The sequence below is a fragment of the Ahaetulla prasina genome, chromosome 2 (assembly GCF_028640845.1).
Source record: "Ahaetulla prasina isolate Xishuangbanna chromosome 2, ASM2864084v1, whole genome shotgun sequence".
Lineage (NCBI taxonomy): Eukaryota > Metazoa > Chordata > Lepidosauria > Squamata > Colubridae > Ahaetulla > Ahaetulla prasina.
This window is the reverse complement of record NC_080540.1, coordinates 219,084,204-219,097,205: the sequence shown is the minus strand read 5'-3', so window position 1 is coordinate 219,097,205 and position 13,002 is coordinate 219,084,204. Positions and strand designations below refer to the sequence as shown.

The following is a 13,002-nucleotide window of genomic DNA, read 5'->3' as shown; positions in this document are numbered from 1 at the left end:
AATGAAACCATTCCATGCCTGCTAATATGGCAGTTACTTAAGCTATGACAAAATCATAGTTCAGCCACTGGATTCCAAATGTAATTAGGTTTTAATCTATAATTACCTCAGAGAGTTCTAAGTATCACTGTATGTCTTGACAATGATATTAGCTCATAACTTATTGCTTATTTTCTGCTCTATTTCTACCATACATATTGTTTTTTTTAAAGACTGTATTGTTTTTATATGAAATGTCCATCAATAAATCATGAAAAACAATTAGGCTACTAATATCAGTTGCACTGTTTAGTATTTTTATTATCTGAATCATACTAACAAGGTAATTGCTAGTCTTTGAATTATTTTTTTCATTCATTAAAAGATTCTTTTATTAATAATTTTTACTTGAAAATCTTCCACAATTACTGAGATTTTATGTATCAGTTTCACAAATAATGATTTTAAATATATCTGCTACTGGAAATACACCAGATAAGTTAAAAACCAACTTAAACCAACATGAATGGAGAATGGAGTATGAAAATTCAGCTGGGTTTTCTCAAATAAATACATTCAAACTGGTATCTAGATTTAGCTTGCAATATACTACTTTCTGGTGGTGCTTGAAAACACATCTAGTGTAATCAAGGCACAAATGTTTAAATACTAAGTGCCTACATAGCTTTCAAAAACTAGTAACATTTACTTCTATTGCATAAAAAGGCAATTTTCATAAACTTTGCTTTTGTTTGTTGCCAAGTCTCTTGCTTTTCACTTAATGATGAGATATAGACACAATTTAAGGTATCAGATGCTTAAAACATCAATATACTATTATTGAATAAAATTACACTTATTGTTAAAATTGAACTTTCAATTGTTATAAAGATAAGAAACAGAAAGAAAAATAAAATGATCCACATTTTTTCTATACATGATATTATTCACTCCTTTTTAAGATTTCACTAGTAATCAACCTACTAATAAACTCTTCACTCTTTAGTCAGATGATAAATCTGGTAAAAGACAAGTCCTTCCTATAATTAATAAGTCTGATTCTAAACCAAGATTTAAAAGTAGAAAAAAATAATGTATTAAGCAAAAAAGATAAAATTATGTAAGTTTTGGCATATATGAAGCCAAAAAAGAAAAGAAAAAATCAACCTTTATTAGCATTTTATATAAAGTGAATTTAATATATTACAGGGATAATAGACAAAAGAAAAAGTTTATCAAAAGATAAGGTAAAGACCATAATCTTGAGTGCTATTTAAGTCTCTGAGGGTTCAATTTCTTTCCAGAGAAATTAAAAAAATATGAAGTAAGAACTACGTAGAAATTCCAACACAAGAGTTAATATATTTGTTGGAAATTTTTGCCAGGATTGGCTATCTGCTCTGTACCAATTTGTTACACCAATTCTGAGTTTTCTACATCGTCAGAAAATTGGTAACCGATATCCTCTTGTAGAGAACTATGGAACCCACCAAAAAAAATGAAAAAACATGGTTTTTGAGCCAAACCGATGCCAAAATGTTATGTTGGTTTTCTACTATTTCATTCCATGAAGCTAATATTGGTTATATCCAGTGGTGGGATTCAGAATTTTTTACTATCGGTTCTGTGGGCATGGCTTGGTTGGCGTGGCAGGGGAAGGGTACTGTAAAATCTCCATTCCCTCCCCACTCCAGGAGAAGATTACTGCAAAATCCCCATTTCTTCCCAATCAGCTGGCACTCGGAGAGAATAGAGAGTAGATGGGGGAGGGGCCAATCAGAGGTATATTTACTGATTCTCCGAACTACTCAAAATTTCTGCTACCGGTTCTCCAGAACTGGTCAGAACCTGCTGAATACCACTTCTGGTTATATCCAACACGTTTCTTTGGTTTGGCTATGTTGCTTTTAACATCTGATAATTAATCCTTATACAATATTCAACTGAAAAGGAAGTCAACTCTGAATTTAGGATGATTTCCACAAAAGAGCAGCCCTCCCCACAAAATCCAAATCCTGAACATAGACAAAAAAGCTGTTCAATGCCCCATTTCTCTACTCTGTTAACCCACGCTTGACAAGTCTATCTGAAACCAGTTCTAGATATTCTTCTCCATAATAAATGTTATGTATGATATTCTCGTATATAGTATGTATCTGCCAGAGTCCACAATCCAACAAAGCAAGGGTTAGAAAAAATAAATAAATATTAATTGTATGACTACATTATCTAGCTATTGAATAAACAATTGTACTAATAGCATTCAATAATTATATATGTCAAACTTATGGCATCACGTTGTCATCACGTGACGTTTCATGACTTTTTTCCCTTTGCAGAGCTGGGGTGGGCGTGGCCTGCTCATGACACATTTGGCCCATGCGCCGCCAGTTTGACACTCGTGCTATATATCAATCATTCTAACATTTACTAACAAACATGGAGGAAAAATAATTCCATAAATATTGAAGATTGGTCAGCTGGGAAAAGATTGGATAATAATGAAAAAGAGAAATTAGTCCTATTTAGATATTACAAAAAATGATCAATTTAACCAAATAAATCTCCCTCCCACTCCCCAAATTGTCTGGCTAGATGTAATATATCTTCAAAGGCATCCACCATAGATATGTCTGCCATTTGTTCTTTCCTTTTCAACAGCACCTGTTCCCAGTGGATATAAAGCATCCACTCTCCTCAGTTCACAGGTAACTATTTCAAGAACAAAACTCATTTTTCCATAATAGTTATACAGAACATTAAGACTTTGACAAAATCAATGAGTCAAGATTATATTCATCAAAATAAAAAAATGAATATGTATTTTTCTTATGAACCTGAGATGGAGATTTTATTTTTTTTTCTAATATATTTAAAAAAAATTGTTGAAGATAATCCATGATACCTAAGGATAATGTTATTTCATGCAATATTATTTATTTAATATTAAATAATATTATTTGATTGGTGTCTTACAACTTGACAAATCTCGCTGCCAATTTGTCGACGTACAAAGTTTGCCTTTGTAAACATGTTTTTTTCTTTTTTTCTTTTTTGTTGAAATTGTTCCTTATTTTATCTTGCAGCAATATCTGTAACCATATAGAGTGACTATAAGAATACCTGGGGAAAAAAGCCTCTTCTATCCAACATGAAGTAGCTACTTTTTGCAATGTGGTCTGAAGAAAATGCACAAAGTGCTTCTGATACCCTTGCTCTGTGCTTCTGCAACTAATGCCTTACCAGAAAATGCCATGTAATCCAAATACAAAAACTAAGCAGTATTAAGATGCTGAGATGCTGAATCTATTGATTCACTTGCCTTCATTAATTATTAAATCCATAGCTTTTAAGCCATTGCTTCAGTGAACTCTATAGAATATGCCTTTCTGACTGTACAATTGGATTAAATGAAGGTAAAATATTTCACATGTACATTCAACACTCAAAAACTGGCCATTTCTTACACTACATTGAATTGGCTTTCCAGCAAAAATTAAAATCCAAGCAAGTTTGCTTTCTTTTCATGTTCCTTTTTCTTCCACAATTCAAAATGCAAAAAAATGTATTGCAATTTTTCAGCATGATTTTATTTTAATATAAATATCATGTATACTTCTAGAATTGTATCCATCAACTTAATGCTTTCTTGATGTTTAACTATTACGTTCAAGAATTATTAGTAGATTTGGATATGACAAACGCTGAGAACACAACTGACTTCACCTATAGAGATTACAGTGGAAGGTTAAGTAAATGTAAAGTAGCAAAATTCAAGCTTTCTAAAAAGTTTATAACCTTTTAGGCTGGCACAGTGTCAATAGTTCATTCCTTCAAGTTATTTCCTAATGTATAAAATTTAAAATTAAATTTAATACAACTACAGTATTTACATAAATTTAAATAGTTAAGATTTAAAAAATAAAAAGAGTGGTTTTGCTTAGTGAAAGAAAATAATTAGCTTTATAATATGAAGAAGTAAGATACATTTAATGGTCCATATACTTCCATTTTCATGCTCTTAATTCCTTTGATGTAAACTCAAGAACTATGAAATTGATCTGCTAGGTCATTCTTTGACTCAGCCAAGCCATAAAATATCAGGAACAAATTGTCTCTAGATCTTCCTTATCAATATTATTTTTAGGGCAATCCCTAGTTTTAAACTTATATCAGATTATAAATTCAGGGTCTTTCAACAAGAACTACTATTTGCTAAATGATCCCGGGGCATTTTTGGCTAATGTAAGAAATGATTCATTGAACCACATCAAACTTTACTAAAATCAGTTTTTACAAAAACCACTGAAGTCTGAAGTTTTCAGTACAACTTTGCCATAACTTCTACTAGCTCTTGATTAAAGAAACCTGAAAAGCTAAATCAAATGTATAAATTTTAGAATATTTCATGACTTATTTAGGAATACCAAAATATAACCCATCAAGTTTAAAAAAGTGAATGTGATATTTATTCATAATGCCATTTATTTTTATTTATTTCAATAGTAATAAGCATTACTGTAATATTATTTTGTGAGTATAATTTGTGACCATCTATTACTGTAGTTTCAATTTTTTCCCAGAAATATATTTACAGTATATTTCAAACATATATATGGCTTTCTTTCCTAATTGCATATTGCCAAAGAAAATTCTCAATATTTGTAAAAATATTTGTTTAGTAAAAAAAAAATCTATCTGAGAATTTCTCTCTCTCTTCCACTATTCTTTTCTATAGGGGTGGCCTTCTATAGAGCTATTAAGGCCAGACACTATGCCATTGAAGTCTCTTTAGATATCTTAATTTATGAAAAATGAGAAATTTCTCAATTTGCTATCCTTTGAAGATCTCAATAAAAGGGTCAAAAATACAATTCCAGTTGCAACTGCCATCGATCTAGACCTGAATGATAATTTTAAACTGCTCTGGAATCAATGTAACATTGACTTTAACAACATGCTAGGATCAAAGACCATCAAAAGTGTAATAATTTTCAGGAATACTCACTGGGGTTTTAACAGTAACTTGCAGTAGAGAGCAACATGTCACGATTTATCTAATATGTCAAATATTAGAAATGAGGAATTATGATTATTTACCTTAAAAGTCAGTTCCACTGAACTTAATACTTAGGGGTAGGCCAGCATAGGACTGCGGGGTAAACTGATTTGTTTAACTTATAGTTCATTCCTTTATACAAGTAACTGGAACTAAGTCCCAATTTTTTCTTAGAGAAATGTATACATTATTATATTCGTATGGGAGGGGACTGGTAACATTTTGTCTATGGAAGAATTCTAGAACACTTGAGAAGTGCATATGCTTTTATATAATTTGGTTGGTCCTGATAAAGTCAACCTACATTTTGGATTTCCTCCCTCCTTTGAGCAACGAATAATAATATTTAATTTCATCAGATACCAAAATGAAACACTACTAATTTTATTCAATAATCTCTACCTGCTGATGGAAATGCATCTGCCAGCAGACTGGATTCCCCCACACCAAATCTACTTGAGAGGATTATGAGAAGGGAGGAGGGGAGCAAGGGCAAGTCTTGTTATGCAAGTAAAAGTCTGCTCATATAAAAGTCGATGTCAACTCTTACTTATTATAAAAACGCCAATATTTAAATTTAAATGTTTCATTATATCTAGCAAGTTTAATGTTTCTGGTGAAAATTAAGAGTCGCTAGCTGAAAAAAAATCACATATCCTAATACAATAAACTGTTTCTGTTTTACATTTCCTTTACTTTAAAAACTTTCCCAAAGTTACCGCTTTAGATATTTATGTATATATGTAATTATTTATATAATTAAAAGCATTTTTGTGGGCAAGCAGAATATTTTCATTCTGTAATTCTTGCAGATGCATGTTTCTGAAAACAACGCAGCAAACTAAAAGTGGTTTTTAAAACCTATCTATTCAAAAGTAGTCAGGAGATGATGCTAAACAAAAAAAAGTGAAATAATGAGAAAATCTTTCAGAATTACTTTTTGGGGATAGCTTGGGCAAATTTTGTCAAAAATGTGTATTTTTGTAAACAATCAAACCTATAGAACCTGTTGAACCTATCACTGTTTTCTCGGATTTCGTGGGAACACTCAATTTTGTAACAAAGGTTCTATGAAGAGACATATTTAAAACATTATTGGGGATGACTTACATTTAAAGTTATTTAATGTAAGAGAAATTTAAAGAGAATTTAAATGTAATTTAAAGAGAAAGAGCAGTATAAGAAATGCTAATGCTAACTCCAAGGGAGAACTTTATATTGTGCTATTTCTTTGATGATTATTGGCAAAGAAGTATCTTTATCAAGGCTAAAGAAAAAGTGATATGGATAGCCTTTTCTCCCATCTGTTTCCCTTGTGAATTTTTTATTTCAGTCCCTATGAAACGTAATTTTCCAATTTTCTCCATGTACTTTTATAGTTTGATTATACTGAATGAGAAGCAGTTTTGCAAATAATCGGTGCCCCATGCAATAACAATTATCCTTTTGTAACTATCTAGCCTCCCATTTTGTATCTTTATCAAGTCTTATACAACAGCCACATTCCAAACATCCTGATTCCACCCCTTGTAGAATTTCTTTAAACTGTATATTAAAGCTGCTTCCTTTCCCGCCACGGAGTTTAACCTGTAACTCTTCAACTTACTACACTTCTGGTCAGTTTATACAGCACGCTAATATCCTCTATTTACCAAAGCTTTGTAAACAAAATGAAGGCAACTTTTTCACACCCACGATAAACAAGAATTATATTCTTACATTTATTGTAAGAAACTAGCTTTTCCGTTATTTAAAAACTGATTAGTACAAAATATTTTAGAGCTGTTGAAAAAAAATACATGATTAATTTAAGCTTTTATCTCATACAAATTTATGAGGATTTGTAAAAATGAACTCTAAATGATATAATTCTAGGTAATACATAGGTCTGAAGTGCTATGATTTCATGCAGGCCTAAATTTCACCAAATGTTAAAATTAAATGTAAACCTATCTAGCATACTAATAATGTTTAAATTATTTCTCAACTTTTGTTTTTAGATCTTTTCTTAGAGTGCCTCTTGCACCAGTAGTTTTGCACAGAACTTTAGCTTATTTCTTTTTTTAAAAAAATTGGGACTGTGTACATTTTGTTAGGGCTGCAGATTTGTTGCTAGGATTACCCTCTAGCCTTTTGGTTCTTTAATTAGGTATCTTAGAACTCTCTTGACCTTCTCTTAGGTTACTGTATAGTCTTAAAAGATAAATAACAGGGTCAACAATTTTGTTTGGTTAACACCTTTCCAGATTTGCAAAGACTACAGGGCATTTAAAGAACTCTAGTCAGTTCTCCATACTGTAAATAACTAGAAGTACTGCCAGATAAGTGTATTTTTATTTTTTATGATGGGTTGCTGCTGCTTTTTAAAAATTAAAGACTCTGTAAAATACAAAAATACTTAGCAATCAAAATCAATTCTTCTTGATTCTTCATCACAATATTGCTTTACAGTTGTCCTTGACTACTATAATGTCCTTGCAATACAGGATAAAATCTGCAGTCAGTAACAGATGTCATTACAAGGCACATTATCTGCCTTGCAAAGACTACCACTTCAATAATTGCTTTAGAAGCCAGTGTCCAAGTTCTGATGTAATGCTTGCTTGAGAAGACAGAAATATCACGTTACAAGCTTTACAAATTCCACCTGCATTATATATTAAGACCAAATTTCCAAACTACTTTCCAGAACCTAAGGCACTCAAACACTTCTCTGGGAATAATTCCATTAAATCTCACAGAGCTTATTTTTGAGTAAACCTATACAGCGGAGCACTCTCAATTGAAACAAGCAACTTCAGTTCTTCCAACCAACTGTAAGCTGGTTTCTTAAACAAGGTGGCTGACCAATTCCAAACACTGCTGGTTATCTGAAGCCGTCTTAAGTCTGGTTTCAGGAGAGAGCAAGAAAACAACTTTGATTGTTCTGATGGATGAACTACTGAAGACTGTAACGGGGAAAGTGTCTCTCTGCCAGTACTCTTGGATCTGTCAGCAGCTTTTCATACTACTGATCACTAAGCCTTTCTGGAGCACTTGAGAGTTGGAGATCAGAGACTATCATGGTGCTGTTCCTATCTCAATGGCAGCTTCTGGAGTCCAGTGCCAGGGGATTAGAGTTGCTAGGGAACTGCAGGGTTCTGTTCCATCTCCTATGTTTTTCAATATTTATATGAAACCTCTGGGTATGATTGTCAAGAGGAATAAAGCTGGATTTAGACAGCTTTCTGTTTTCTTCTTTCTATTTTCACCTGGTGCATTAGTCCCTGTAATCAGCTCCTCCTTGGAAACAGACTGTGGTACTGATGAACCATAAACTTGGATCTAGTGGGTTTGGTTGTTGGTCATAACTCTAGTACAAGGGGCATTTTCCTTGCACTGGCAAGGATTGCATTTCCACTCAAAGAAGGGTGTAACTTTAGGGTACTACTTGATCTCATACTGTCACGAGTACATGGCTAGAAATAGGGGTGAAGGATACTTTTCTTTTAGCTATTACCAACTTCACTCTATCCGGAGTAGACCTGACCGGAGTTTTGTGATTTACCCCTGAATAGATTACTGCAATGCAGTTACGTGGGAATGCATTTGAAGAAAACTGGGAAAATATAATAAACCCAGAATGCAGAAACTTCTGTCTGGTTTTTCCCTTTTGGAACATGTCATCTGTTTTGGCTTAATTACACTGGCTTTCTCTTGCTTTTTGAGTTCAATTTGAGGTGTTTAACATATAAAGCCCTCTATGGCATGGGCCTTGCCTACATGAAATAATAATTTCTCCATGGAATTATGAGTAGGCTTTCCAAGCATCCTACTTGGGATATTATGAGTGTCATCAAGAAAGGAGACCTACATTAGAAAAAGGGTAGATCCAAGGCCTGAGGGTAGATTAAATCATTGGTTGATTTTAATAGAAACTTAAATATTTTCCTCTATAAATAAGCATTTATGTCCTAATATTGCACATTTATAACTTGATGCTATGTCAGATATGGATAGTATGTATTTTTATTGTATTCTGTTAATAATTTAACTAGAATTCATTGTTTATCAATGCTGTTTGAACTGATGTAACATGTTGTTCCTTCATAATGTTTATTGTTGTATTGTGAACAATCAATACAACACCACACGTATAAATTTAAAAATGAATTAACGATGTCCATTGCAAAGCTCTTTCTAGGCAAAATATTACTTCATCAACCACAATAAATGATAAAGCATAACTTTGTAGGCCATTATAGGAAGCTAATGAAGCATCACGATATACATCTTGGTGAATTCAATCACTCAATAGCAATAGCAGACTTATATACCACTTCACAGTGCTTTTACAGCCCTCTCTAAGCAGTTTACAGAGTCAGCATATTGCCTTCAACAATCTGGGTCCTCATTTTACCAACCTCAGAAGAATGAAAGGCTGAGTCAACCTTGAGCCTGGTGAGATTCGAACTGCCGAACTGCTGGCAATCGACAGTCAGCAGAAGTAGCCTGCAGTACTGCATTCTAACCACTGCGCCACCACAAGTCAAATCACCACCTAAAGCTAAAAAAAAGTCCCTGTACTACTCAGCATTACTTAAATGGAGTGAATGACATCCTCACACTCCTACCAAGTCTCCATATCAGTAGTCAGTTTGACTAATAATCTCCTGAATGAAAAGCAGAACACAAATTTAACAAAGAGTAAAATATTTTATCAACCCCAAGTACTGTCATAGATTAGGCTCATGGTGTAAATGTAACCTCATATAAGGAAAACTGTATTTTCCATTATCCAGGTATTCAAAACCATAATATTCAGTACTTGATAAAGTTGAAAACCTGTCATTGTGCAAGGTTTATTTTTGGGCTTGCTAAGTAACCACATAAAAATCATGAATATAAAATATTTTTATCTTATGTAAATCCTTATCAATCAAAATCTTTCTCCACATTATTTTAACAACCTTGCAACTATGTGTTTATTCTGAAGAGTTTCAGTGCAAGAGTATTCGTCTAGCAATAAACATCTTTTGAAACCCTGATTTACTTAGTGGGATTGAGTTATATGTTCTAGTATAGCAAACCCTCTTATCCAGAATAATTCTCAGTTCTTCATTCTATATTCATTATAATTTCCCCATATCAGAATTTCCCACATTGTAGAAAATTCCAAATTTAGTTCCTTTACCAGGGTAAGAACTGATTGAAGAAATATTCATCCAAGCAAGCCCTCTTCCAAGTGGCATGTATGTTTCCTATCTTTTCTATCTTTGATCACAATAATTAAACAGTAAACTAGGGTTGGAGTTACTGAACTGCTCTTAAACATGATTAAAAGGTATCTATCTTGAATTACTTAAACCTGAAGAAATGTCAAATTACATCATCTCCAGTGGGAAATCTATCTTTTGTCACAAACACATCTGCAATCAAACTAAGCCATAACAATAGAAATAACTTCTAATCCCTTTGAAATGACCGTGAGTTGTCATGTTAAGCCTAAAGGAATGCAGACTTTCTATGGAACACAAAAACTCAGATATAAAATTGTGGAATGGGCAGATCCATTCTGTTACAATAATCAGTTGCACTTCCAAAATTATCTAACAAATAATTGAATTAAGCCAATGTTAAAAAATTGAGGCATGAATCACACACATAAAGTAACTAGATGTGAAAACTCCCAGAACAGCCAAATATTTTTTTGTCATGAAATCCTCAAATTTGCAGCAAGTATCTCTGACATAATAGGGGAACTACTAGGCCACATCTTGTGAGTAGTAAACTTTTTCCTCCATACAATATTTGTGAGTAGTACATTTTGTGCCACAGAAGTAATCAAAAACAGAACTGCAAACTGTAAAGACTGCTTATCAGATTGGCATAATCTATAAACCGAACAGCATAACACATCCACAGCACATTATGCATTGATCTGGAAGCAGGATAGCTAATTATACTGCCTTTTCTTCTTCAACATAAATCCTACCCTCATTATTTTCTAAGGTGAAGCAAACAGCAATTGCATTCAGATAATGTTATATGGGCTTGTCTGATACTTTGCTTCCTTTAGAAACTGTCCTATTATTACTTCAATGTGTTTTTGATACACATTGAATGTTCCTTGTGCCTTTATCTATTATTTCTTAGTTACACATGCTTTATCTTAGAGATTCAGATGATTTTAATCTTTTTTACACCAGTATTAAACACTTAGTGAATGTTAACCACATATTGATTCACATTTGTAGACACGAACTCAGATGAAAGGTTATTTAGATAAAAACAATAAAATAGTCTGCTCCTGGCATTCAAAAATCAGGACAATATAACAATGATATGTTTTTGGTATGTAAGTGTGGCTATAGAAAGATTTCATTAATAACTACAATAATTTTTCTTTGCAATAACTAACCTTTCCATCAGGTTCTGGTGATACTTTATCCACTTTATTGCTGCTAAGTTTATTTTTCACCCATTCTTCTACTTGCCCATTGAATTTCATGAAAGTCACATAGCTTATATATGCAGTCAGCAATATTAAACTTTCCCACCACCTAATGAAATTATCCAAAAAGAAGATGATTAGCAGTATCAAGTCTAGGATGTAAAAGGATACATCCCGAAAGAGTGGCCACCAAGTAAGGTGCAAAATCTGTTTAGAAAATAAAGCACACATCCCAATCACAAATAGGATGTTGAATACTGCAGATCCAACTATGGTTCCAATGCCAACATTGCTGTGAGATATAAAGATTCCTATTAAAGAAGTGAAGAGTTCTGGGGCTGAGCCACCGGCGGCCATAAACGTTGCCCCAGCAACATCATCAGAAATTCCCAGTTTTTCTGTGATGACTGTCAGTGAAGGAACAAAGAACTCATCACAGACAATAGCTAAGGCTACAAACATGTAAACCATTCCAATGATATGAAGGATCACAGCACCCCGTCGTCTTTCCTCCAGAGAAAAAAGATCTGTTGGGTAGTCCCCCTGAGAATGTTCTGTGTGGTTATCATCTGTTAGTTTTGAAGAAATAGGTGAATCCGGAGTATCATTTTGATTCTGTTCTTGATAGTCCAATAAAGTTCTTTGATGCACTGACTTGGACTTTTCACTGTCCAGACTGCTGATTGTCTCTGTGCTATAAGGTTCCAACTGGAAAAAGGCACTGATTGAAAGTGAGAGTGTGCTCATGGCCATAATACCCAGGAAAAGTCCTGTTATCCGAATCAGTCTCTGTTTTTTCCTTATATGTTGATGTTTCTTAAAGCCAAGCAATGGCTCCTGCGGACACCATTCTTCAAGAAAATGAACAGCAATATTTTTGTACTGAACCATTTTTGAAGTAAGTTTGTTTGTGGCTCAAGAATTCAGAGTCCGATAGATTTTTCTTTCATACTTTCTTTATTCTTCAGTTAAATGGTACTTTGATGTTTTCTCTGAACCAAGGATTTATGAAGCTCATCCCGTTGCTGTGATTAAAAAGATAAATATTTTCATCAGTTTAGAGGAGTTTGACATCAGATGCACCTAAAAGCATTGTCCTGTACACACATGTCTTAGGGTTTTAATGTGCTAGATAGCATGCAATAAGTTTACAATAAAAATAAATTTTCCAAGTATTTCTTAATATTATGCATGCTGGGAAACTTGGAATTATCTCAAAATCTAATCTTTCATTTGCAAATTCATTACACCTTTCGATTCTATTTCTTTAAGTCCTGTAAAAGAATCGGATTCTTTTCCTTTCATGATTCCAGAGCAATAATTTCATAATAGCTTCTTTCTACTTATTCCTTTTCTTGGCATGTTTGTCAAATTTATTGAAGCTGATTTTATGTGCATTAATTAACCAGCATAAATTCATTATTATATTAAGACCCTGAGAATGAACTTTAAATATTGTCAGGGAAACAAAATGGATGTTCTGCCTCATTTCTATATTCACCTAAAAACAAGAGGCTATTTTAGTTTTTGG

General features: G+C 33.1%; 1 protein-coding gene across 2 annotated transcripts in view; it reads right to left on the bottom strand.

Moving 5' to 3' along the window:
- SLC24A2 (solute carrier family 24 member 2) overlaps window positions 1-12,362 on the bottom strand; it is an 81,567-nt gene extending 69,205 nt beyond the window's left edge. The window contains exons 1-2 of one of the 2 annotated variants that reach the window (XM_058169865.1): window positions 11,413-12,362; window positions 11,101-11,104 (exon numbers count right to left, since the gene is read on the bottom strand). In XM_058169865.1, the coding sequence (XP_058025848.1) occupies window positions 11,101-11,104; window positions 11,413-12,362 (954 nt within the window). The remainder of the gene's footprint in view (window positions 1-11,100; window positions 11,105-11,412) is intronic. The other variant, XM_058169866.1, reaches the window with a different exon arrangement.
- Between the last annotated feature and the right edge of the window lie 640 nt (window positions 12,363-13,002).